Below are 27196 nucleotides of genomic sequence, written 5' to 3'. Positions count from 1 at the left end.
CTCTTATGATGTAGGGTTTATTTTACCTGCATTTTAAAGATGAAGAAATGGGATCCAAGGTAGAGTGACCAGCTGTACCAGTTTACTCAGGACTGAGGGATTTCTCTGAACTTTCAGTACCCAAACTGGGAGCATCCAGGCAGGTGGGGATAAGTTGGTCACCCTACGCAGAGGTCAGTTCACCCCCCACGGTGACATGTCCCTTAACTGATGCAGTACTGTCTGTAATAAATCTCTGTCTGCTCTCTCTAGACGCACACGTAGCCCTTTAGGTGTCGAGATGTACAGGGCATTCTGATCCTAGATGGTTACAGCACCAACAGTAACAGTGCCCTCTGTGTGCCAGGTATTGTTCCAAATGCTTTACGTAATGAACTCAATGACATGATGTGTTGTGAATGAAAAGTGAGAGGAGGGAAGTCCTGGTTAGAGCAACAATAAAAGAAGTACACACAGATTTGCTATGTAGATATCTTATAATGTCTCCCCATGTTACTAAATAGAGTCCCTGCTGAACTAAGGAATAAAAAATCCAACTATGAGGTACTGCCAGAAAACTTTTCTTTAGTTTTTAATATTTATTTATCTATTTGGCTGGGCCAGATCTTAGTTGTGGCATGCGGGATCTTTGTAGAGGCATTCAGGATCTTCAGTTGCGGCATGCGAACTCAGTTGCAGCATGTGGGATCTAGTTCCCTGACCAGGGATTGAACTCGGCCCCCCTGCATTGGGAGCGCAGAGTCTTAGCCACTGGACCACTAGGGAAGTCCCACTTTTCTTTAGTCTTAAAAACTTAAACTTAATTTCATTCTCTTACTGATAGTTATAATTTTAATGTTCTCAAACCAATTCCTTTTTCATAGGTGCTGAGAGTAAATATCTAAACATGCATTCCTTAACATAAAGCTTCACCTTGTAGCACACCTGCTGATTTATACTTCTGGAATCTGTTTTTTTCTGTTATGCAGTTATTAAATCTCAGCTTTAGAATTTTTCTAGCTTTTGATAACCTGTCCTAATTACTACTTAGTTTTTAAAATTTAAAAGTTAAAAATCAGATATCTAGGAGGGTTACCTTGTAAAGTAGATTAAAATCCAAATCAAAATCTGTTGTATCTGACAAGGATCTCTTAAGGCCACCATATTGGCAGGTGGAAAACAAACACCAACGCCATTCACTCAGATGACCTAGCTCACTTTTTTTTTTTTAAGTCCTTATTGAATTTGTTACAACATTGCTTCTGTAGTATGTTTTGCTTTTTTGGTCAGGAGGCATGTGGCATCTCAGCTCCCTGACCAGGGCTCAAACCCTTGCATCGGAAGGCAGTCTTAACTACTGGACTGCCAGGGAAGTCCCCTAGCTCACGTTTTGAGAGGGAAAATGTATATAACGCTGCTAAACAGTAGCTAACGCTTGTTTTTCACAGCCCGTTAAAGGAGGTGCTTCCCAAACCACTTTTCTTTATCCGACTCATAAAATTATGAGCAGTGTCCGTTTACTTTTAAACAAACAAAAAATTACATAAATTCCTTTTCAGAAGGAAAACTTTAACAATTAAAATTTAGAATTTTATCAATATTTAAATTATAGATCAAACTTCAGCTATATACGTATGTTTGCTATGAACAAACTAAGATCATGTGGTCATACTATCAAATGCAAATTCAGAATTAGTTGTCATAAATGAATATATTTTTTCAGAAATAAGTTGCTTAGAGTTTACAGTCCACGATATGGAAAGTTTAATATATTAATTTACCATTTGCCTAAACATAATCTGGAGAAAATTGGATAATAGCAACGGATAATGGTTCGGTAGTTTTTCTTAAAACAATGTTTCTATATAGATCTATCTTGAGCGTTAGTTGAGTTGTAAAATCCGTAAAAACAACAGTTTTGCTAGAGTTTATAGATAAGTTGACTCATTCTGCCTCCCCAATCCTCTGTGGAGCAGCTTTCAGAATTGTTAGACTGAAGACCCAGAAAATCCTACACTGACTATGAAATAGTGATACTGACACACATACACACACACAAGTTAATATGATATCAAACTTAGACTACATCTCACAGATTCTAAAAGGAGTCTCCATGCAGACTTAGATTTAAGGTCTTCTCATTACAAGGAAAGCACCTTTGGTCCTGAAAAGGACAGGAGATTCATCCTCAGTTTGCTGTTGTCTTGTGGAAGATGTCTTAAGAATTCTTAACACTGGGAAAGTCATGAGATCATTTTAAAGAAATTATGCATTTTGCAGGGAAGGTTAATTTTTGGTTATTTTTAAAATTTAATTTTGTCTAGATTTTATATGTGCTTTCAAATAACTAACTGGAGTGGCTACGTACATCAATAAGACAACTTACACAAAAGAAGGAGGGCAGCTGATGCAGGAATTTCTGAAGCTCACTGGGGAAGCCTAAAGTTTAGCCGGGCCAGTGGCTCCTCCCCACTCCAGTCACATGACTCCAGACATGTTAGCAGAGGCCTTTTCACTACGTTCAGCTCTAAGGTGAGTGCCCTTCTCATAACTTATCAGAAGATCAGTAGCCTCGCACCAGAACTCACATTGTTACCACAGTATTTCTTGGTGCCCTATTTCCTTGTTGCCTTATATTTCACTGCTGACCTTGTTTTTCTTCACAGGTGGTGGTAGTGACCATCTTGGTCCAATAAGCCACTAATTTAGAAGTAAGCAGGATACACATATATCAACACCCAGTATGTAGAATTTTCTAACCATATCCTAGCTGTTGGCATTGCCAATTTTTTGGCCTCTACATAACATTCTGTGTTAGATGATTTGATGACTAAAGGTGAAGCTGGGATACTAAAAGTACATGTATTGTTACAACATGGAATCAACTCAGAATTTTAAAAACGAAAATGGAAAATCTTGGTAAATTCATTATGAGATCTGTTCAGTAATCAAAGTAGATTGACATTACTGTGATTACAGGTTCTTATCTGAGTCCAACTTAGAAATGAATCTTTAAATACATGTTTAGAACTGCACACTTTTTTCTTTTTGGCTGTGCCGCGCAGCTTGTGGGATCTTAGTTCCCCGACCAGGGATTGAACCTGCACCCTCCGCAGTGAAAGCCACTGTACCGCCGGGGAATTCCCAGAATTGTACACTGTTGTCCAAATGAAACATATCTTGTTTCCAGGATCAAATAATGTCTGAGGGTTGCAGTGTAATTAAATGATATCCTCAATCTAATTTCTCAACACTTAAGAAGTTCAGGGTGTGAACTACTTAACCTTACTCTGCCATCTGAGAAGCTATGCCAGTTCTGGCTGTACTTTGCCTGTTTTTCCATTCACAAAATGGCAGGTGGGGAGAGGTGATTCCTTCTGTGTTTCATAAGAAATGGCCTCAGTATAATCATATGTTTTATTTTCAATGCACTAGAAATAGAGACTGGGTCTTTGCTAATTCCTGGACAGTTAATTAGTAATTAACTGCTTCCTTGCAATGACTTGTGTAAGAATAGATTATTAGTTGGCATCAATGCATTCCTGCCCTACAGGGTTGCCAAAGTGTCTACAAGAAAAACACTAGACACCCAATATCTTGTAATAACCTATAATGGAATATAATCTGCAAAAAAGCCTAGTCACTGCGCTGTATGCCTAAAACTAACACAGTGTTGTAAATCAACTATACTTCAATTAAAAAAAAGACTAGACAGATTCAAAGAGTTCAGAACACAGTATATAAGAGTCTTTTGCCTTCTGATATAAAGTCCACCTCAATCTAGATCATTTGGTTGTAACTCAAACTATGTAGACTAGCATAAAAGTCTAAGAGGTTGTCTTTCGTTACATTTCTCCATGCACCCCGCATGGTCAGGACCTTTTGCCCATGAGGATAAGCAATGTGAAGGAAGACAGTGCCAGAATGATTAATTTTCTTTGATTTAAAATTTAATATTCATTTATTAAAAAAATTAAGCTGCTACCTACATTTGGTAATGTTATATTCTTCCAGTAGTGGTTTCTCACTGCTAAGACAATATTTGTGTGCATAGTCTAAGATTATCAGCAACATTATTTTATAAGTATTTCACTATCGGGATAATATTGCAGACTTTTCTTCCTAAAGCAGTAAAGTACCTTTGGACCAGGTTTTCCTGGGTATGTGCTATATATATCTGTCTGCCTATCATAGTTTATATCGATTGAGATGATATGTCCAGTAGTAGAAAGATGCTAATAAAAATGCAAAGGGCAACTTGAGTCATAGTAAAACAAGGTGAAGTGCTTTGACTGTTGAGTTCATCTGAAGCTGTCAGAATATGTTACACACATCAAGTGTGTCTGCCTCACTTCAAGGGCTTTAGGGAAGTGGGAGGTGCACTTTCACGTACAAGACGTGCAGAGTCCCTACAAACCTAAAATCTAAAAGAAAAGGGTGAGGCTAGAACAAGTTACTCTGATGACATAATTTTGGATAAATGTGGTCCTCATTACTGTATAACGTACTATAGGTTTCCAAAATTTGTCAAAATCAGCCTTTCATGTTGGAACTTTTGAGTTCAGTGGTTCAGTCCCTCGTCGCTGGAGGCTCTGGGAGTTTGTACAAGCGTGTGTGACTTGGGTCTGTGTTTACATTGCTTCAGCCCCTTCCCCCTGATTCGTTCTCATATTTTCACCTGAGCCCACCTGTGAGTTGGCATTAAATTGCCACAGACTGAAGCATGAACTGCCCTAGAGATTTAAATCCTAACATTGATTCCTTGCCAGGTGCTAGTTACAAAATCATAACCTGAAATGAAAAGATGGTAAATAGATCAAATAGCTTTTTTTTCTGTTGCAAATTTGGTTGGCATCTGAATATTTGGATAGATTAGTTAAAAATCCAAATATCTTGGTAATTTAAATATATCACTATATCTTAGTGTTTAAATCACAGCAATGTCTGAGATATAATCCAACATACCTGCAAACTCATCAACTGTCCTTAGAAGTCTTCAAGACTCCTGTCTGAATCTTTTTTCTGTAATAAAGAAACATTAGTTTAGGATTAACTGAATTTGTGCATTTGATTTATGAATAAAATGTATTTTTAAGTTTTTAATGACTGTGCAAAGAATAGTGTTGGTTATTAACTTGGTAATTTGAATTGCAAAACTATTTTTACATGGAATGCTTATGTTTTTAAGTTGATAGCGTTGCTTAATAGAAGTAACTATTAATTCAATTTGATTCACTTCTTGTTTCCATTATCGCCATTTGTAAAACCTGACAGGAATTTTACAAATGAGCAGGGGCTGAGGTGCTTTCTGACTTGTATTAATTTTAAAGGATATATTCAAAACCTCTTGATCACGTGCAATGGTGGCATGCTAAGTATGCGACGCAGCCACTGAAGATGGCGACCAGTGTGGTTGTAGACGGGCACTTGTAGCCGCGAGGTACCTCACTCATCCATCCGTCATTCCCAGCTACTTCAGTGGTGATGCCAGAGGGAGCAGACTTGCCTCAGGTGTGACCTGAGCCCGAATCCAGCACCTGTGCCCTGTCGACTAAGAAACGTGCCTTCCTGAGCTGCTTCCTTAACAAAGGTTCATACTCCTTGTGCCTTATACGTTGTTTGATGGTAAATGAGGCTTTCTTTAAAGGCAAGTTTTGAGAGTTCCAATAAGAAATAGGTGTGTTTTTTTTTTTGATGTTTCAGTAGAAAATGTTTCTGAGAGTATGTATTTTGCATTTGCTTAGTACCTGCAGTTTGCTCACCTGAGTCTGACAATCCTGTGGAAGAGATAAGTTAGGCTTTGCTTCTTGCTGATGAGCAAACCGGCCCAGAGAGGTAAATGACTTTTCTTAGGCCATATGATACAGTGGTTGGCAGAGCCAGATCTAACTTGGAGTTACTGACTTATTTTCTAGCATACACTACCTCTCCATGAAGATAAGTCTTTAAAAAATAATGTTTTAACGTGGGATAACAGATGACCTCAGTGAGAGAGAAACGGGGAAGCTGCTCAATCAACCCAAGTGCAGTCGAGGTTGCTCACTGGTGGAGGGGAGGGAGAAGAGGCCGGCAACACCTGGAAGCACTTGAAGCAGCACCTGAAAGTGGGGTCCTGGTAACAGGAGTCCCACAGGCCTGCTGCTTTAAACTGATGTGATTCCCACAAATCGAAGGAAGCGGCAAACTGACGCAACTTGTATTTGACTTTCAGATTCTCCAGCAGTGTTTTTCAACCTGGGGAGGGCCGAACACCCTACAGAGATTAAGGAGCGTGAGAAAGAAACACTTTCAAAGCTGGACAGCCCTAAAGCCCAAGCAAATCGCAAGCTGCTAACAGCAGTGCACGTGACGGCGGGATCTCCACCCCCGACCCTGACGTCAGCAGACCTTCCCGTGGGCTTCAGCAAGGACGGATTCTGCTCTGGACAGCCCAGAACTTACTTGAAGAAAGCGTTCTGCTGTTTGAAGAGGTCAGGATAAGTGTTGTCTGAGAGGACGTGAGTGATTCCGTGGCCCTGGAGCCTGCCTGCTCTGACACTTCGGCCTTACCTCATTTCAGGTTCAGAGAAAATTAAAGTCTCCGGCTCCACCAAAACCCTAGGACGCTAGCTCCACCCCTTCAGCAGAGGCACAGCCCAAGGGCGAGGACGAACACCTCCAGGGCGGCTGGAGCACCTTCTTCTGACACTGGCTGCCCTTCCAAGGTGGGTGATGGTATCTCACTCATCGCTGTGCCAGCTGGGCTTGTGCAAGGACAGTGTAAAAGGCTTTGTTCTTTAAAACCTGTAGAGTCTGAGTGGCACACGAGTCCTGTCTTTGCTGCAAGGGTCTGGGGTTCATTCCGTGCTTTTCCTTTGGGTACTGAATTCTGCTTTCAGTTAGGAAGCATCACATTCAAGTTATTCCTTGTCCCCAGACCTCACTGCCCTCACCTTTCTGCCTGGAACGCTCCAAACCACGCTTAAAGCAGCTACTCCTTTTGTTCCTCAAACTAAGACCAGCGTGATCCTTAGATTCATTGTCGAGAAATTAATGTAATCTGGGAACGTGTCATGTGACCTTTAAGGCCCATTCATACACGGACCCCAAAATGGTTCATTGCTCCACATATTCTTGGTTATCACACCACAGGTCAGCAGGGCAGTGTGTGTGTGCAAAAGGATGTTTGTACACAGGCACCTGAAGAGAGAGGGAAGGAGCCTGGATGAACAAATCAGCTAAGAATCCAAAGCGTTATTTCTAGACTGCTTACGACCAGAAATTTGTACTCGTTTCCTTTCCCCCCCAATTTAAAAAATTGTTAGAATACACGTAATATAAAATTTACCATCTTAACCATTCTTAAGTGTACAGTTTGGTGGCATTTAAATACATTCACATTGTTGTGGAACCGTCACCACCATCCATCCAGGGAACATTTTTATCTTCCCAAATTGAAACGCTGTCTCCAACACTAACTCCCATATTTCCCCTCCCCCAGCCCGTGGAACCCAGCATTCTACTTTCTGTCTCTGTGTATGATTTTGCCACCTCTAGCGATCTCCTTTAAATGGAATCATTCAGGATTTGTCCTTTTGTGACTGGCTGATCTCACTCAGCGTAATTCCTCCAGTTTCATCCATGTTGTAGTGTGTGTCAGAGTGTCCTTCCTCTTAAAGGCTGAATAATACTTGGTCATATGTATTTCCATTTTTTGTTTATCTGTTCATCCTTTGATGGACACTGGGGTTACTTCCATGGTTTACCTACTGTGAACAAAGCTGCTGTGAACATGGGTGCCAAGATGCCATGCTCACTTGCTTTCAGTTAACGCTCAGCATGTCTGGGCTCCTGTGAGGCTCAGCTGTGACCTCTACGTGTCCGGGGAGATGGGCTGCGAAGCCCTTGCTGCACCTGGTGCGAGACGAGATGTGACTCCCTTCTTTGTGTTTTTCTGTATTTTACAAGTTTTCTAAAATTAAAGTGTGTTTATTTAGTTCCTTAAAAATACAAGGAGTGTATCATCTAACAGTGCTACCAGTTGGGAAAGGTGATTAAATCCAATCGACCCACACATAAGTGAGATCACTGTATTTGTCTTTCTCTGACTTACTTCACTTAGCGCGATGCCTTCAAGGTCCATCCATGTTGTTGCAAATGGCAAGAGTTTATTCTTTTTTATGGCTGAGTAGTATTCCATTGTGTGTATTTATGTAAATATATATTAATGAAAATTATATGTATATAATTACACTAGGCCTGTCAATATTTTCTTTATATATTGAGGAGCTCCTATGTTGGCTGCATAAATATTTACAAATGTTATATCCTCTTGTGGATTGAGCCCTTTATCACTATGTAATGCCCTTTTTGTCTCTTATTACAGACTTTGTTTTAAACTCTCTTTTGTCCGATATAAGTATAGCAGCCACAGCTTTCTTTTGGTTTCCATTTGCATGGAACATCTTTTGCCATCCCTTCACTTTCAGTCTGTGTGTAATGGAGACAGCATATAGATGGGTCTGTTTTTTTAATCCATCAGCCACTCTGTCTTTTGGTTGGAAAATTTAATCCATTTAAATTTAAAGTTATTATTGGTAGGTATGTACTTATTCCCATTTTGTTAACTGGTTTCTGGCTGTTCTGTAGTTCCTCTGTTTCTTCTTCTCTTGCTCTCTCCCTTGTGGTTTGATTACTTCCTTTAGTGCTGTTCTTAGAGTCCTTTCTCATTATCTTTTGTGTGTCTGCTATAGGTTTTTGTTTTGTGGTCACCCTGAGGCTCACATCTAACAGTCTGTATTTATGACAGTCTACTTTAAGTTGATAACAACCTAACTTTAACACATTCTAAAGCTCTACATTTTAATTGCCCCCCAACATTTTATTTTGTTGGGGTCACATTTTACATCTTTCACCTTGTATATCCCTTAATATTATTGTAGTTATCGTTACTTTTACTACTTTTGTCTTTTAACATTCATATTAGCTTTGTAAGTGATTAATGCAATACCTTTACCTTTATCAGTGAGAATTACACTTTCATATGTTTTCTTCTTAATAATTAGAGCTTAAAGTCATCCTTTTAACATTTCTTGTAAGGCCGGTTTAGTGCTGATGAACTGCATTAGCTTTTGCTTGTCTGGAAAACGCTTTATCTCTCTTTCAATTCTGATTGATAACTTTGCCAGGTAGAGTATCCTTGGTTAGAAATGTTTTTTCTTTCAGCACTTTGAGTACATTGTGCTACTCCTTACTGGCCTGCAAAGTTTCTGCTGAAAATACTGCTGATAGTGTTATGGGGGGTCTCTTGTATGTAATAAGTTGTTTTTCTCTTGCTGCTTTTTTTGGAAGTGTAGTAGATTTACAATATTACATTAGTTTCAGGTGTACAGCATAGTGAATACATATTTTTATAGATTATACTCCATTAAAAATTATTACAAAATCATGATTATAATTCCCTGTACAATATATCCTTGTGGCTTATCTATTTTACACATAGTATTCAATAGTTTCTATAACTTAATCCCATCCCCCTAACATGCCCCTCCCCACTTCCCTCTCCCCAGTGGTAACCACTAGTTTGTTTTCTATATCTGTGAACCTGTTTCTGTTTTGATATATACATTCATTAGTTTTATTGTTTAGATTCCACAAATAAATGACATCATACAGTATTTGTCTTTCTCCGTCTGATTTATTTCACTAAACATAATATTCTCTAGGTCCATCCACATTGCTGCAAATGGCAGTGTTTCATTTTTTGCTTATGGCTGAGTAATATTCCGTGTGTGTATCGTTTATCCATTTGTCTCTTGACGGACACTTAGGTTGCTCCCATATCTTGGCAATTGTAAATAATGCTGCTCTGAATGTTGGGGTGCGTGTATCTTTTCAAATTTGTGCTTTGATTTTTTTCTGGATAATACCCAGGAGTGGAATTGCCAGGTCATATGATAGTTCTATTTTTAGGTTTTTGAGGAAGCTCTGTACTATTTTCCACAGTGGCTGCACCAATTTAAATTCTCACCAGTACGAGTTCCCCTTTCTCCACATCCTTGCCAACATTTGTTATTTGTAGACTTTTTGATGATAGCCATTCTGACAGGTGTGAGGTGATATCTCACCTGTTGTTGTTTTGGTTTGCATTTCTCTAATAATTAGTGATAGCATTTTTTCATGTGCCTGTTAACCATCTGTATGTCTTCTTTGGAAAAATACCTATTCAGGTCTTCTGCCCATTTTTTGATTGAGATGTTTGCTTTTACTGATATTGAGGTGTATGGTGTGTTTATATATTTTGGATACTAACCTCTTGTCAGTCATATCATTTACAAATATTTTCTCCCATTCACTAGGTTGTCTTTTTGTTTTGTCAGTGGTTTCATTTGCTGTGCAAAAGCTTTTAGGAGCTTCTTAAAAGCTTCTTAAAAGAAAGCAAAAGCTTTCTTTTGCCTTAGGAGACAGGTCCAAAAAATACTGTTATGATTTATGTCAAAGGATGTTCTGCATATATTCTCTTCTAGGAGTTGTATGGTTTCAGGTCTTATATTTAGGTCTTTAATTCATGTGAGTTTATTTTTGTATATGATATGAGGAAATATTCTAATCTCATTCTTTTACATGTAGCTGTCCAACTTTCCCAGCACCACTTATTGAAGAGACTGTCTTTTTTCCATTGTTTATTATTGCCTCCTTTGTCATAGATTAATTGACCATAGTAAGTGGTTTTATTTCTGGGCTCTCTATTCTGTTCTATTGATCAATGTGTCTGTTTTTGTGCCAGTACCATACTATTTTTTTTTTTTTTTTTTTTTTTTTTGCGGTATGCGGGGCTCTCAGTGTTGCGGCCTCTCCCGTTGCGGAGCACAGGCTCCGGACGCGCAGGCTCAGCGGCCATGGCTCACGGGCCCAGCCACTCCGCAGCATGTGGGATCTTCCTGGACCAGGGCACGAACCTGTGTCCCCTGCACTGGCAGGCGGACTCTCAACCACTGTGCCACCAGGGAAGCCCTATCATTCTATTTTGATTACTGTAGCTTTGTAGTATAGTCTGAAGCCAGGGAGCATGATACCGCCAGCTCTGTTCTTCTTTCTCAAGATTTTTTTGTTATTTGGGGTCTTTTGTGTTTCTGTGTAAATTTTAGGATTATTTGTTGTAGTTATGTGAAAAATGTCATGGGTATTTTGATAGGGATTGCATTAAATCTGTAGATTGCTTTGGGTAGTATGGCCATTTATTTATTTTTATAGCTGTTTCAGCTCTTTTTAAAAACTTTTAAAAATTTTATTTTATTTATTTTTGGCTGCGTTGTGTCTTAGTCGCAGCATGCGGGATCTTCGTTGAGGCATGTGAGCTCTTCGTTGCGGTGCGTGGGCTTCTCTCTAGTTGTGGCGTGTGGGTTTTCTCTTCTCTAGTTGTGGCGTGCAGGCTCCAGAGCGTGTGGGCTCTGTAGTTTGCAGCACACAGGCTTTCTAGTAGAGGCACACGAGCTCAGTAGTTGTGGTGCGTGGGCTTAGTTGCCCTGCAGCATGTGGCATCGTAGTTTCCTGACCAGGGATCGAACCCGTGTCCCCTGCACTGTAAGGCGGATTCTTTACCACTGGACCACCAGGGAAGTCCCAGTAGGATGGCCATTTTAACAATATTAATTGTTCCAATCCAAGAGCGCAGGGTATCTTTCCATTTCTTTGTATCATTGTATCATCTTCAGTTTTCTTCATCAGTGTTTTATAGTTTTCAGAGTATAGGTCTTTCACCTCCTTGGTTAAGTTTATTCCTAGGTATTTTATTCTTTTTGATGCAATTTTAAATGGGATTTTTCTTGGCTTTCTCTTTCTGATAGTTCATTATTAATGTATAGAAAAGCAACAGACTTCTGTATATTAATCTTGTAACCTGTAACTTCACTGAAATCATTTAGTGGTGGAGACTTTAGGGTTTACTATGGATAGTATCATATCTTCTGAAAATACTGACAGTTTTACTTCTTCCCTTCCAATTTGGTTACCTTTTATTTCTGTTTTTTGGTCAGATTGCTGTGGCTAGGGCTTCCAGTACTATGTTAAATATCAGGGGTGAGAGTGGGCATCCTTGTCTTCTTCCTGATTTTAGAGGAAATGCTCTTAGCTTTTCACCTTTGAGTGTGATGTTAGCTGTGGGTTTGTCGTAATGGCCTTTATTATGTTGAGATATATTCTGTCTGCAGCTTTGATGAGAGATCATGAATGCATGTTGCACTTTGTCAGATGCTTTTTCTGTGTTTATTGAGATGATCATGGGATTTTGATCCTTCCTTTTGTTAATGTGGTGCATCTCATTGATTGATTTGTGGATGTTGAACCATTCTTATGTCCCTGGAATAAATCCCACTTGATCATGGTATATGATCCTTTTATATATTGTTGTATTCAGTTTGCTAATACTTTGTTGGGAATTTTTGCATCTATATTCATCAAAGATATTAGCCTGTAGTTTTCTTTTTTTGTATTGTCTTTTTCTGGTTCTAGTGTCAGGGTGATGGTGGCCTTGCAGAATGAATTTGGGAGTGTTCTGTCTTCAGTTTTTTTGGAATAGTTTGAGAAGGATATGTATTAGCTCTTGTTTATATGTTTGGTAGAATTCCTCTGTGCCACTGTCTGGTCCTGACTTTTGTTTGTTGGCAGTTTTTTTGTTTTTTTTTTTTACTACAAACTCAATTTCACTATTAGTGTTTCACAGATTGTCTATTTCTTCCCGATTCAGTCTTGGAAGATTGTATATTTCTAGAAATGTATCCATTTCTTCTAGGTTGTCTTATTTGTTGGCATGTAAGTATTCTTAGTGTTCTCTTATGAAATTTTGTATCTCTGTGTTATTGGTTGTTATTTCTCTTCTTTTGTTTCTTTTTTTTTTTTTGCCTCTATTTTTATTTGTTTCCTCTCTGATCTTTATTATTTCCTTCCTTCTGCTGACTTTGGTCTTTGTTTGTTCTTCTTTTTCTAATTCCTTTCACTGGTAGGTTAGGTTGTTTATTTGAGATTTTTGTTTGTTTCTGTATCACTTTAAACTTCCCTTTTAGAACTGCCCTTTTGCTGCGTCCCATAGATTTTGGAAAGTTGTGTTTTTATTTCCATTTGTCTTGAGGTATTTTCTGAATTCCTCTTTGATTTCTTCATTGACCCAATGTTTTTTTAGTAGCATGTTGTTTAATCTCCACATGTTTGTGCTTTTCCTATTTTTTGTCCTGTGATTGATTTCTAGTTTTATACTGTTGTGGTCCAAAAAAAAAATGTTGATAATTTCTATCCTTTTAAATTTGTGAGGCTTTTTTGTGGCCTAGCATGTGATCTGTCCTCAAAAACGTTCCATATGCACTTCAAAAGAATGTGTATTTTTCTGTTTTTGGATGGAATGTCCTGTAGATATCTATTAAGTTCAACTGGTCTATTGTGTCATTTATAACCACTGTTTCCTTATTGATTTTCTGTTTGGATGAAATATTCATTGATGTAAGTGGGGTGTTAAAGTACACTATTATTTTTTTATTATTGTCAGTTTCTCCTTTTATGTATTTCAGTATTTGCTTTATATATCTAGAAGCTCCTATATTAGGTGCATTTATGTTAACAAATGTTATATCCTCTTCTTTTTTAATAAATTAATTTTATTTTTGGCTGCGTTGGGTCTTTGTTGCTGCGCACAGGCTTTCTCTAGTTGCGGCGAGCGTGGGCTACTCTTCGTTGTGATGCGCGGGCTTCTCATTGCAGTGGTTTCTCTTGTTGTGGAGCACAGGCTCTAGAGCGCAGGCTCAGTAGTTGTGGTGCACAGGCTTAGTTGCTCCGCGGCATGTGGGATCTTCCTGGACCAGGGCTCAAACCCATGTCCCCTGCATTGGCAGGCAGATTCTTAACCACTGTGCCACCAGGGAAGTCCCTATATCCTCTTCTTGTGTTGATTCCTTTATCATTATAAAATGCCCTTCTTTGTCTTTTGTATAGACATTGTTTTAAAGCCTGTTTTGCCTGATATGAGTATTGTTACCCCAGCTTTCTTGACATTTCCATTTGCATGCAGTATCTTTTTCTATCCCTTACTTTCAGTCTGTGTGTGTCTTTAGCTCTGAAATGAGTCTTTTGTAAGCAGCATACATATGGGTCTTTGTTTTTTTGGCTGTGCTGTGTGGCATGTGGTATCTTAGTTCCCAGACCAGGGATCAAACCTATGCACCCTGCAATGGAAGCGTGGAGTCTTAACCACTGGACCGCCAGGAAGTCCCTAGCCAACCTATGACTTTTGATTGGTGCGTTTAGTCCATTGACATTTAAAGTGATTTCTGATAGGAATGTACTTATTGCCATTTTGTTACTTGTTTGCTGATTGTTTTTGTAGTTCTTCTCTGTCTTCCTTTAGTTTCTTCCCTTGTGGTTTGATGATTTGCTTTAGTGTTCCTTTCTCTCTAGTTTTTCTGTATCTATTGTAGGTTTTTGATTTGTGGTTACCATGGGGTTCATATATTTCGACCTATAACTATATCTACCTGTTTTTTTTTTTAACCTGTTTTAAACTTGTAGTCATTTAAGTTCAAAAAGATCTAAAAGGTTCTTCTAAAAGAGCTACATTTTTTTTACTTTCACATGTTATGAGTTTTTGATGTCATATTTTACATCTTCATGTTTATCCCTTAACTGTTTATTATAGTTCATTTTACAATTTTTTGCTTTTTAATTTTTGTACTAGCTTATTGAAGTGGTCAATCCACAGCCTTTAACATACATTTGACTTTACTAGTGGGATTTTTCCTTTCCTATGGATTCTTTGTTCTTGTAGCCTTTTGTTTTCCGCTTTAGCATTTCTTTTAGGGTCAGTTTAGTATTGATGAACTCTTTTTGTTTTTGCTTATCTGAGAAATTCTTGATCTCTCCCTCAATTCTGACTGGTTATTTTGCTGGGTAGAGTATCCTAGTTTGTAGATTTTTCCCTTTCAGCACTTTATATCATGCCCTTCCATTCTGGCCTGCAAAGTTTCTACAGAAAAATCAGCTGCTAGCCTTTTGGGAGTACCCTTGTATGTGACTCTTGGTTTTTCTCTTGCTGCCATTAGAATTCTCTCTTTAACTTCTGCTGTTTTCATTATGACATGTCTTTGTGTGGGTGTCTTTGGGTTCATCTTGTTTGGGACTGTTCTTCCTGTACCTGAATATCTGTTTCCTTCTGCAGGTTTGGGAAGTTTTCAGCCATAATTTCATCAAATACATTTTGACTCCTTTTTCTCTCTCTTCTCCTTCTGGGACCCCTATAATTCAAATGTTGGTATGCTTGATATTGTCCCAAAGGTTCCTTAAACTGTTTTCTTTTTTATGTTTCTCTTTTAGCTGTTCTGAATGAGTGATTTCCATTACTCTATCTTCCAGATCACTTAGTATTCTTCTGTATCACCTAGTCTGCTGTTAATTCCTCTTGTGTATTTTTCATTTCAGTTCTTGTATTCTTCAGTTCTGAGGGGTTCTTTTAATATTTTCTAGTTCCTTGTTAAATTTGTCATGTGTTCATCTCTTTTTTCCAGTCAGTATTCTTATTCCCAATGCTGTGAACTCTTCATCTGATAAATTGTTTATCTGTGTTACATTAGTTGTTCTCACAAGGGTGTTTGTGTTCTTTCATTTGAAACAAATTCCTGTCTTCTCACTTTGCTCATCTTTCTCTGTCTCTGTGAAACTAGATGAAGCAGTTACCGATCCCAGTCTTGGCGGGGTGGCCTTGTGTGGGGATGTCCCGACACAGTCTGCGTGTGCCAGCTGCTTTGCTGGGAGAGCTGGATCTGACATGAGCATGAGTCACATCTTCCCCCAGGGTGTGCTGGCACCTACTACCTTGGTAGGAGGTGGGGCTGGAAGTGGAGGTGGCAGAGTCAGGTGTGAGCTGGGTTCTCAGACCCTGAGGGTCAGTCTGAGCTGGTTCGTCCCCTGTAGGTGTGTGCCCTCCCCTCCGAGCGTCAGCACCTTTGCTCCAGAGGGGAGCGCACTGGAGCGGGCGCCCAGGGCTTGCTGGGGGTGCCTGAGCAGCACGGGCACCAGTCACAGTTGCAGCCAATCCTGACCTGCTGTGAATGCCAGTAATAGCCATCCTCGCCCTGCTCAGGTGCTGTGCTGGGTTGAGTCAGCTCTGGCTCCTCAACCAAGCACTCTGCTCAGCGGCAGCAGCCTCCACCCTCCTGAGGGGCTGCACCGCGGAGCGAGAGGGGCTGCAGGGCGTGTCAGTGTGGGCCGCGCCGTGGCCCGGGTTGGTGTGGAAACTGACCAGAGCCCGGGCAGTTTCTGTCTCCACTTGGCCCGGGAGTGAGCAGGCATGTGCCCACTCTTCACGAGTAGAGTCTGGGTTTGTCACATCCCCACTGCTGGTTCCACTGGTTTTCAAACCAGCTAAGGGGACTTGGCCTCCTCGTGTTGGACCCCAGGGCTGGGGTACCCAGAGGTGGTTCCAACTGCTCACTCCCCAGGGAGGGTCTCCGAGTCAGTGTCATCCCCCTCCTCCTTTGTGTCCCCTCCCAGGGGCGCAGGTCCCGACCTGATCGCTTCTCCCTGCTTCCTACTCAGCCCTGTAGGGCTCTGTCTTACAGCCTTGGTTATAGAGGAATCCTTCTGCCAGTTTCCAGTGAGAATTGCTCCACATATAGATATATTTTGATGTGTTTGTGGGGGTAGGTGAGCCCCATGTCCTCTTCCTCTTCCATCTTGATGTCCTCTGGAAAGAGCTTTTTTTAAAAATTGTACTGAGGTATAGTTAATTTACAATGTTGTGTTTAATTTCTGCTGTACAGCAAAGTGACTCAGTTATACATATATATATTGTTTTTCAGTTCTTTTCCATTATGGTTTGACACGAGATTTTGAATATAGTTCCCTGTGCTCTACAGTAGGACCTTGTTGTGTATCTGTGGCAGTAGCTTTTACAGTATAGAAATATGTAGTCCTGTGGGACTGCTGTGGAGTCCTTGCTGGCCACCAGACAGGCGATCTGAGGTGTCCCCTGGGCAATAGTTGCAAAAACTGGGGCTCTAGACGAGTTTATAAGCTCCTTTCTGGAAGATACCGCTGAGCGGGAGTGAGGCAGAGGGGGCGCATAGGATGGTGTCCCAGCCCGCGTTCCCTGAGAGCACCTCTGTTCCAGGGCCTCGGGCTGAGCCACACCTGGAGCCTGACCCTCAGGCTGAAGCTCCGGGACAGGAAGTAGGCCTCTTTCACGGAGAGAGTCGGGGTGTGTTCCGGTGTGGTGTCTGTGCGGTGTCCTGGGGTGGGACCCTGCCAAGAGCTGTCTCTGACCGTCACAGTCCTGTGGGCCCAGGAGCACAAGCCCACTGGCCGCCAGAGCTGGATGTTCACGGGCATCCCGGGGCAGCAACAGTGGGACACCAGCGGCGTGTAGGAGTTCCCCCCGAGCCGTGGGCTCTGGACGTGCTGGAGCGAGGATGCAAACACCCAGCTCTCGAGGTCTCTGGAAAGGTTTGCGTTCAGCCCTTAGATGTTGTGTGTCATTAGACGCCTGCTCCTCAGGCTTCTGCCTCGCTGGTGAGCCAGTAGGGCCTCTTTCACAGGAAGACTGAGCTCCTGGGCCTGCCGCCTCTTGTTGTGCCCTGAGGGTGGTAGCTGTCTGAGACTCTGCCTCCATTGGTTATGGTGCTGTGGGACCTGTCTGTGTAAGGCCCACTGGCAACTGGAGCCAGGTGACGTGCAGGTGTCGCCTGGCAGCAGCTGCAAAAATCAGGGCGCCAGAGGGTGTAAACTCCTCTCTGGGAGATACCAGTGAGGTGCAGCAAGGCAGGGGGTGGGCAGGAAGATTGCATCCACCAGCCTCCATTCCCTGAGCACCTCTTGGACCCCTGCAAGCCTGCCATTTCAGAGGCCTGCCCCTCAGGCCAAAGCCCCTGGACAGCAAATAGGCCTCTATCTCACAAAGACGGGCGAATGTTTTGGTTTGTTATCTGTGCAGCGCCCTGGGTTGTAGCCTGCCAAGAACTCTCTCCAATGTTACAGTCCCAGGGGACCCAGAAACTCAAGCCCTCGGTGTTCAGAGCCAGATGATCAAGGGGCATCCCCTGGGCCGAAGCCTCAAAAATCAGGCACCTGACGTAAGAACCGGGGCACTGGTGTGTGTAAGAGCTCCACTCCCAGAGGTGTTGGTGCTGTGGGCGTGGCAGAGAGAGGGGTGAAGACATGCACCCTCCCAGGAAACAGGAAAAATGATGGAGCTTCCTGGCTCTCACGAGGCAGAGAGAGTGCCAAGATGGCTCCACAGAGAAGAAAAGGAAAAAGGTCTCAATTAACCAACAGCTTTAGCAAGAGGGAGCACAGCGGCAGCGCTAGCGCCCTGTCCCTGGAGAGTGTCCCACCAGGCCTGGCTCCTCGGGCCGAGGCTCTGAGATCAGCCAGTGAGCCTCTGCCGTCAAGTCTGGGCCCTGGGCTGAGTAAGCCTGCGTGTCAGGGCGCCTCTGGGCTTCCTGAAGCCCGCTGGGTCTCGCGGATGCGGGGCTGGGTGGGCTGCAAGCCAGATGTTTTGGGGGCTCGTCTCTCGCCGGGGCGCCCTTTGTGGGGCGCAACCTCTGGCTCCTCAGGGAGAAGCTCCAGGTTTGTGATTCCCTCCTTGTGGTGGGCAGCTGTGCCAGTGGTGGGTTTATGGGGAGACTGCGTCAGCCTCTCCCACCCGCTTCCACGTGGCTCTTGTCTCGTTTGTCAACGTGAGGTAGCTGCTCGGCGAGTTGAAGGTCTTTTTCAGAGGAGATGGTCGCACCTGCAGCTGTAGACGCATGTCTGGAGGAGGGGAGCTCAGGGTCTTCCTGAGTCACCCCACTCTGGGTCCCGATGGCTGCAGTTTGGGGCATCAGTTTGCAGCGTTTCAGCTTTTTTTTTTCCTGCTGTGCTTGCAACTTTTCCATGAGATTGTTTCCAAAGAGAAAGAGAACTCAAAAATGTTCATACCCTTTGATTCAGTGATTTCATCTAGGAATCTATCCTAGAGAAATAATCAGAAATCTAAGCCACGATTGATGTATAAGGCTTCCACACTTTTTGTAATATAAACACTGTAAATAACCCAGTATCTCAGGGCCTTTGTGCTTTTCGTGTGTCTACACTTTGTTACTTCAGTGCTGAACTGTCTAGATGCCTACGGGGCCATCTTTCTTCAGGGGTTATATCTTTGAGAGTCACACTTTGTGAAGCACCTTGTGGATAGTTTGGGTTGGTACACTTGAAGACAAGGCAGAAGGAACTGGCTCTGTGGGGTAGAAATCTAGGTTCAGTATTTGAAGGTGTCTGATGTGCACTTCTGAATGGGCTCAGATACTTGTGGCATTTCAGGGCTCCCGCCTGAACACCCAAAGAGCCCGAGTGGAAACGGGTACAGCGGAGGCTGTGCAGGGGCAGGAATATGGACGTTGAGCCGGAAGCCTCGACTTAGTCTCGGTTGGCCTTGCACAGCTGGCGACTGGCCTCGCTCAGCTGGGCAGTGAGGGAGGCGTCATGAGGGCCGCAAGGGGTGCTGCTGTCGGCTTTGAAGCTGCTAAGGGGAGTGGGGGTGAAGCGTCTGTACGGAGGGAGCAGCTGCAGTGGGCAGGCGGAGGCTCGTCCCGGGGTCACAGTGTTTCTCAGTGGAGTGGCGCTGGCAGTGCAGTCCCAGCAGCACCATTTCCGCGCTCCCAGCACGGCGTCATCCACGGGGGTCTAACTCGTTGCCAGCAGCCCCGGGAGGCACTGTTTCCGTCACCCCCATCCCACCGCCAGCCTGAGGGTCCACAGGGACCTCCAGGTTCCCTGCCAAAGTGTCTTCACTCTGCCAGGCATTTCAAACAGAGGAGATTTCACGTGGGGAACTGATTACAGCTGCCCCCCAACCCACCACCAGCTGGGGCTGGTGGAATAGAACAGGGGTGATGACCAGTTTGGCTATAGAGGCAGGAAGCCAGGTGACGAGGACAGGAATGCCGGAGAGGCTGCCCTTCCTCCCACCTGCTAGAGACCGCTTGGAGGCCGGTGTCTTGGGGTCCAGCACTCTGGCTGGCACACTTCTCCCTCGGCACCACAGAGCATGGGAGGGCGGGCCTGCATCCGAAGAGCGGAAGGTGAGCCACTAGCAACTTAAGGTGTTGTCAACTCACCTCAGATTGTGGCACTGCTGCCAGGCAGCCGGTGTTATACGTCCCTCTTCGCTGCCAAAGCCCCAGTTTTGTCTGGGTGGCCATTCCTCCCATCGTGGTGAAGATGGGCTCCACATCCAGGGTCCACGCCCACTGCCCTGGCTAGTGCTGGATTTGGAGCGTCACGTGGCCTGGAGCTCCACCATCTACCCGTGTGGACAGAGCTGGCCTTTCTCACGTCTAGTGAGGTGTTGCCAGTCCTGGCGGGTGAGTGTCCTAAGTTAGGAGCAGTAAGGTACTGCCGACCCCACATATGCGTTCTCATTTACTGTGTTTATTTAATGCATATGTGTTCTTTGATCTTAATTTGTACCTGAACCTGGATTTATAGTCGGAGAACTTGCACGTTGCACAAGTGCGGGGCTGGGAAAATCGGGCTCTGCGTGGTTCACCCGCAAGGTCAGACTGACTCCAGCCCCGAGCTGCGGCCGCAGTGGGATAATGTTTCGTCAGCACTAAACATCCTGACCACGAACGTAGCCTTTTCTGCGTTTTGAACGCGAGTTCAACCTGGGATACTGACAAGGGGCCGGGATGGTGGGAGTGGAAACCATGCAGCCCCTGAGGGAGCAGAGAGAATATGAGCACACAAATCAGGAACAACGTACAGGAGTCCAGGCGTGCACTTCGTTCCTGTCTAAGAAAGTTCTCATTAATAAACACACCTGTCCCATGCCGGGGAGCCTGACCCCTGACCCTGGGGCATGAGGAGGAGCCGGGGTGAGCGAGCCAGAGGAAAACGGGCCGTGGTTGGGGTAAGCTGGCTGCTGCTGAGCACGGCTGGGTCTCCCAAATAGGCTACCGTTCTAGCAGCATTCAGTTCTCTAGGTGCTTGTAAACACAGAAGTCATGATTCTGAAGAAGGGAAGAGACAGGATGTGTAGGGTCAGTGGCCCAGGACAGGGAAGTTTCCCTTTGATATTTTCTACCTGAGTGATCCTGGTATGAGCAGCCCTTCAGTGTATATTCTTGATGTCACTTATGCTGGATGACAAATCCTGGAACTACTGTTGTTAGACGGACTGGAGGTTTACGGCTCAGTCCAGAATAATTCAAGGAGGAGACTGGTGTTTTTCCTTAGTGGGAACTGTGTGGATGAATGTTGCGTTTCTTTTTTTATAAATTTATTTATTTATGTTTTGGCTGCACTGGGTCATCGTTGCTGTGCCCGGGCTTTTTCTAGTTGCGTTGAGCGGGGGCGACTCTTGGTTGTGGCGCGCGGGCTTCTCGCTGCGGTGGCTTCTCTTGTTGCGGAGCACGGGCTCTAGGCGCGTGGGCTTCAGTAGTTGTGGCTCACGGGCTCTAGAGCGCAGGCTCAGTAGTTGTGGCGCACGGGCTTAGCCGCTCCGCGGCATGTGGGATCTTCCCGGACCAGGGCTCGAACCCATGTCCCCTGAATTGGCAGGCAATGATTCTCAACTACTGCATCACCAGGGAAGCCCCGAATGTTGCATTTCTGGAAGCAGATAGATGGGGCAGGAAAAGTACTGGATGTCAAAAAATATGGGTGTGAATTATGGCTCTGCAAATTACCGTGTGATCCTGGAAATATCAGTCTACCTTTACTTCCTCGTTTTATAAAGTAATGGTAAAAATTTACAATATCCTCCTTCTGGTTTTGTTTTTATTCATAGCAGTTACTGGCAAACAAAATATTACATCTTATACTCATTTGTTATTATCTGTTTCTAAAGTACAAGGTCCATGGAAACATTTGTATGCTCCCACTCACTAAATAAAAAAACCAAGAGAATATAACAACCTCTGAACAAAGAGCTTATGCTGGTTTAGGAGACAAAACACATAAAACCAAAACAGCAACCTGAGGACATTGAGTAAGGTTTGCAGTGCTTCCCTGAGTCCCTGGAAGCTGGTCTGTGGAAGCTGCTTCTCACCTGTGCTCTGGGCTTTGGGTGGGGTTCATATGAAAAATGTAACTCGGGGGGCTTCCCTGGTGGCCCAGTGGTTGAGAGTCCGCCTGCCGATGCAGGGGACGCGGGTTCGTGCCCCGGTTCGGGAGGATCCCGCGTGCCGCGGAGCGTCTGGGCCCGTGAGCCATGGCCGCTGAGCCTGTGCTCCGCAACGGGAGAAGCCACAGCAGTGAGAGGCCCGCGTACTGCAAAAAAAAAAAAAAAAAAAAAAAGTAACTTGGTCCTGGAGCAATCAGGCAGACGACTCAGTTTGCCATGAAACACCTGTAGTCTCGCTCAACAGATCACTGGGGTCCCTACTAGAAGTAAAACTTGTGTGCAAAGAGCTCTTCCCCCGGCACATTAGCTTGGGGTCAAGAGGGTTCAGGTTAAGAAATGTGTTTCCTTTCAAAGCTCCCTGGGGAAGGGAACGTGGAAAGTGGCACTTGTTTCCTGGGCTGGGGACACCAATGGTGAATCATTCTGTTTGCTTTTTAGTAACATAGTAACAGTTTATGCCATTCCTTGGAAATGTTGTTCAGTAATGCAACGTTCTCAATCCCTGAAAGTTATCTTTTTGTGAAGATAAAGAAGAAAACAAAATAAGTGAGGAAACGTAAGAGGGTAAAAGAATTTGTATATTGACTTGGGATGTGTTTGGGATATGAAATACTTAGCAGACTGACGTCAGAGGCAGACAGGAGGAACAGGTGTAGCTGGAATAAGAAGTAAACCACAGAACAGTATTTCTGCCCATCAGGAAATACTTTTTGCACGCTACCTGATATTAGGGTCTCAGTACCAGCATTATCCAGGTATCTTTGCGACTTGCAACAAGACCCCGCTCCCTGTCTCTGGCTACTTTGTGTAAAACTGTGAGATACTATATAACCTCACTGATTCATGGACAGGGTCTCCCTATCAGCTGAAAGGTTGGCCCTCCTGAGATGTCACAGGCTCTGGGGCTGGCAACGTGCATTACTACGAGGTCAAGTGACCTGCGCTCCCTGGCTGGTTAGCCAGGTGTCTGCCCCTGCATCTCCGACTCCATCACAGGAGCTAACTCAGAGTATGTGTATCCAGCTTCAGTACCTGCCTGCCTCAGCTCCACCTCACAGGCTGCGGGGGTGACTGTCCCAATGCTCGAGTCCTCCCAACTCTAAATGGAAAAAGGCTGCCTGCAGCTCAGCGTCAGTGAGGGGATTCAGCGAGGTGGTGCACACTGGTGAAGCTGAGATAGTTGCACCTCTTTCTTCCAGGAGTTATTGGTGTTTGCTGCTGTCACCTTGACATTTGTAATTTACTGAATGAGATCTTGATGTATTATACATTTAGTAACGTCCATGATGATAAAGTGTTAATGGAGGTCTTGCAAACCAGGGTATATTTTGAAAAAGCTGTATAGTAAGTATTCAGAAAAGCTTTTTCAAAAGGACTTCAAAAGAAGGTTCTGGACCTACGACACATCTATCTCCTATCAAATACGAGTATAATTTGGTTACCTGAAATGCCTTACTACCTGCTTGAGTTTGAGCCCATTTTTCCCATCTGTAAAATGGGGCTGCTACTACTTGCCTGTGGAGGAAGTGTGAGGATTACGTGGAAAAAAAAAAAAAAAAAAAAAAATAAGGCACCCAAGAGGCACTTGGTAAATATGAGGTATTTCATCCTGAGGCTGAGTTTCTCTCTGCTGATCGTTAACGGACATTCTCTCCAGTATTTAGAACACAGCTGAAAGCAGCAAAGAAAAAGTTTTATTCTTTGATATAAAAGAAAACTTTAATGTGTATACAACATAGTTTTTTTTGTCCTTTTTTTTTAAAAAAAAGAAAATTGCAGAAATATAGACCTGGGTAGAAAAATACACTCAAGCAGCTGCTCAAGACAATTCATAACTCCTAACATAATGAACAACAGCACACAAACCTCAGCATAAGCCTTTTTGTCCTTTAAAAAAGTATTCACATCTACTTAAAAACACACCTAGTTATTTGACAAGATATTCAATAACCAGCAATAACTTAATAAAAGAACATTTCCTTTGTGATAGTAAGTTAGCATAAGAGTTTTGGTTCTACAATACTTGTCATAGTAAAAAAACAACACTTCTGACTCCTGGTGCCCAAAAATGCTCATACAGTTCATTGGAGCCCATAAATTTGGGGGTCCTAGACCTCAAAGGGGAGCATCTTTGGTCTTCCCTGTACTTAGGACCAAAACAGACAGTGATCCTGGCATACAAATAACAAAAACAAAGGTGCAGGAGACCACAACTACTCAATAAAAGCTATTTATGCCCAATAAATAGTTTCCGAAAGAAAAATAATTTGCTTTTCACTGAATGAATTCAGGAGAAACGAACACACTGAGATACACTGTTTTCCACCTGTTATCAGCCTGCCATCCATAAAGTCAGTTCTGCCACTACCAGCAGGGGGTGCCTGACCTCAGGAGAAGCAGCCACATAGTTTCCCAAAAGGCAACCTACGAAAATACGTTTACCTGTATTTACATGAAAACTTCTTTGGGTGAAAGTTTAGTTTGCAAAGTACAAGTGTAACATTTTCTCCTCGACACTGGATTCAAGTAGAAAATACAGGTCATATAAAGTTTGATTGGCTGAAACATGAATAAACCTTTAAAGTTACTAAATACGTGAATATTGCTAGAATACCAAAGGAAGTGACAATGAATTCAATCCGTTAGAAATCTTTACATTCCATGTGACTTGTTATTTAAAATCAAAGATAACAGAACCCATACATCCAAATGACTGACCTTTCAAAGGCCTGTGTGAAGTGTTGGAAACACTTCAGAAACTGCCCTCAGAGTCACAATCCACAGGAAAAGACTGGTTTTTACCTCAGAGTAAATGCTGGCTTTTGATCACAGATGGTACTGGTGAGCTGTGCCTTCCACTCTCTTCCCAAAATCGAATTCACCTCAAAGGCTAAACAGGCCACCTCTGACGGCCTCAGAAAACTGCCTGTCGGGGCGAGTCCACCGCTGCGGCCACCACGACCACTTCACGCTATGTGAGACAGGACCGCAAACAGTGCAACGTTCTGAAATTCATCCTCTACCGCCATGCTTATTATTCCAGGTGTGGGTGCATTTGCTCTTGAAAACCAGCCTCTACCTTCCTGCCACGGCCCATCTTCATAGCCTCTGGCCCGTCAGCAGAATCAGTGCAAGTCGGCGGGAAGCACAGTGAAAACATGAATTCGACTCTTTTAAAAAAGTAATTTTAAAGCTTCATTTTAAAAAGTATATTTTTTAAATTTAAAAACGAAGTATTTTCTGCACTTGGTCAGATCCTTTCTACCACTTGACAAAGGTGCTAGACCCTCACCCAGCCTCGTACAGACGGTGCATGTATTTTATGTTCTGTGGAGAAATTCTACAAAAATACAATATTCTCTTCTCTCCATAAGTAAGTTGGAATCAAGAGTAGGGTTGTGGGAGAAAAGGGAGGGATAAGTAAAAACAACAAAAAGGAGGCGTGCAGTATACAATTTTTTCTTATTTTAAGACTGGAATAAAACTTGAAGAAGTATTTCCCCTCGGGAAACTGACGTGTCTGACGCCTGGCCCTACAGGGTGACTGCCGGCCCGTGCTCTTCCACCCCTCCGGGGGGCAGGGCCAGGCTGTGGCGGGGGTCGGACCGGAGGGAGCTGAGCAGCCTCTGGACACTGCCCTCCCGCCCAGGGCTGTGCAGGCCGGGCGCCAGGCCAGCACCGTTGACCCGAGCGAGGCTGCCTGGTGGCGGCCTGGGTACCAGCCGGGGCTCCAGGAGGCCCTCGAGGACCACGTCGGCCTCTTCGTCGCTCTCCATCTCGTCAGGGGGCAAGTTCTGCAGGACGTGGGCTGCAGGCAGGCTGTGGCGGCTGGCCGTGCTGTCCAAGGAGCGGCCGGAGCCGCCCAACGCACGGCTGCCACGCACCACGTTGTTCCTCTGGTTGGCCGGCTTGACCGTGACGATGAGGTTGTGGCTGTTGGCGATCATCATGTCCGTGACCTGGTCCAGTGTCTTCCCGGCCACCTCAATCCCGTTCACCTCCAAGACCTCGTCGTCCACGGCCAGCAGCCCAGTGCTCTCGGCCAGGCCGCCAGGCACCATACGGGAGATGAAGATGCCGGGCACCTTCTCCAGCCCCTGCGGGGCCACGCGCACGCTCGTGCCGTCGCGGATATAGAAGCCCAGTGGCTTCTGGCAGCCGTGCCGGTACAGCCTCACACGGCGGTGTGTCTCGGGGAGGATGTCCACGTCGATGATGGAGGACACGGGGCGGAAGTCATGAGGCAGGCCAATGTGCAGGTGTGTGCGCCGGCGAGGGCCGTCCTCCCGCAGGGCCAGGGGGCGCCGCCGCCTGGACAGTGAACCCACCCCGAAGCTGCAGCGCTCGGCCTCTTCTGGAAGAGCACAGAGGAGTCGGTCAGAGGAGAGACCCGCGGGCAATGGGGAAGCACAAGTCGAACAGCATCGAACACCCAGAGCCTGAGGCTGGCCGTCCAGGTAAGGCCTGGCCTCCTGCAGCTCCCTTCCCGCCGCTTCTCTGACTTGTGGTGTGACCCCAGGGAAGTCTGAGGCAATGGGCAAATCAAACCGTATAGAGAACTGACTGAAACACAAGTCTCCCACACATGCCCAGGAGCTGAATGATCAATTCATTTTGTCACACTTCAGTTTTGGGGCAAGTCTCAACCTCCTGGATGATATGCAAACACAGTGCGGTAACTTTATGGGTTGTTTTGCTGAGCCCACAGCAATCCTGGCCTCAGGTGAGCTGGCCCAACAGTATTCACCAGGCAAATGTTTGACCCCGAGTTCAAGCACAATCACCTCCTTAACATTAGCTCTCCAGGCAACCAACGGAATGGTTGAAAGGTCAAGAGAATTAACAATAGGTGAAAGGTTTAAAAGTGCCTGACTGGATTCTGCAATGACAGGGGAGTGGGAAGCACCAGGAACGTCTCCCAACCTGGACCACAACTGCAGGGGCGGAATCTGTCTGATGTAACTAATTTGGAACTTGAGAGTCTGTTGAAGGCTCAACTTCCAGGGGAAGAACTGGACGGTAATTGCAGTCAATTTTGCTCAGTTTCAACTCTTAGCACAGAAGCAGCTGCCTAGCCCACCCCCCAGCACCCTGGGA

General features: G+C 44.2%; 1 protein-coding gene and 1 long non-coding RNA gene across 2 annotated transcripts in view; one reads left to right on the top strand and one right to left on the bottom strand.

Moving 5' to 3' along the window:
* Positions 1-2: 2 nt before the first annotated feature.
* Positions 3-8126, top strand: LOC116764928. The gene is made up of 4 exons (XR_004353086.1): positions 3-346; positions 2304-2511; positions 5450-6449; positions 6539-8126. It is a non-coding gene; the product is annotated as an uncharacterized LOC116764928 (long non-coding RNA).
* A 15649-nt stretch (positions 8127-23775) lies between these two features.
* Positions 23776-27196, bottom strand: part of PARD6G (par-6 family cell polarity regulator gamma) — a 108225-nt gene continuing 104804 nt past the window's right edge. Inside the window, exon 3 of the mRNA XM_032603373.1 lies at positions 23776-26453. Within this exon, the coding sequence (XP_032459264.1) occupies positions 25633-26453 (821 nt within the window). The 3' untranslated portion in view covers positions 23776-25632. The remainder of the gene's footprint in view (positions 26454-27196) is intronic.

The sequence above is a fragment of the Phocoena sinus genome, chromosome 14 (genome assembly GCF_008692025.1).
Source record: "Phocoena sinus isolate mPhoSin1 chromosome 14, mPhoSin1.pri, whole genome shotgun sequence".
Lineage (NCBI taxonomy): Eukaryota > Metazoa > Chordata > Mammalia > Artiodactyla > Phocoenidae > Phocoena > Phocoena sinus.
This window is presented reverse-complemented; position numbering and strand designations above follow the sequence as displayed.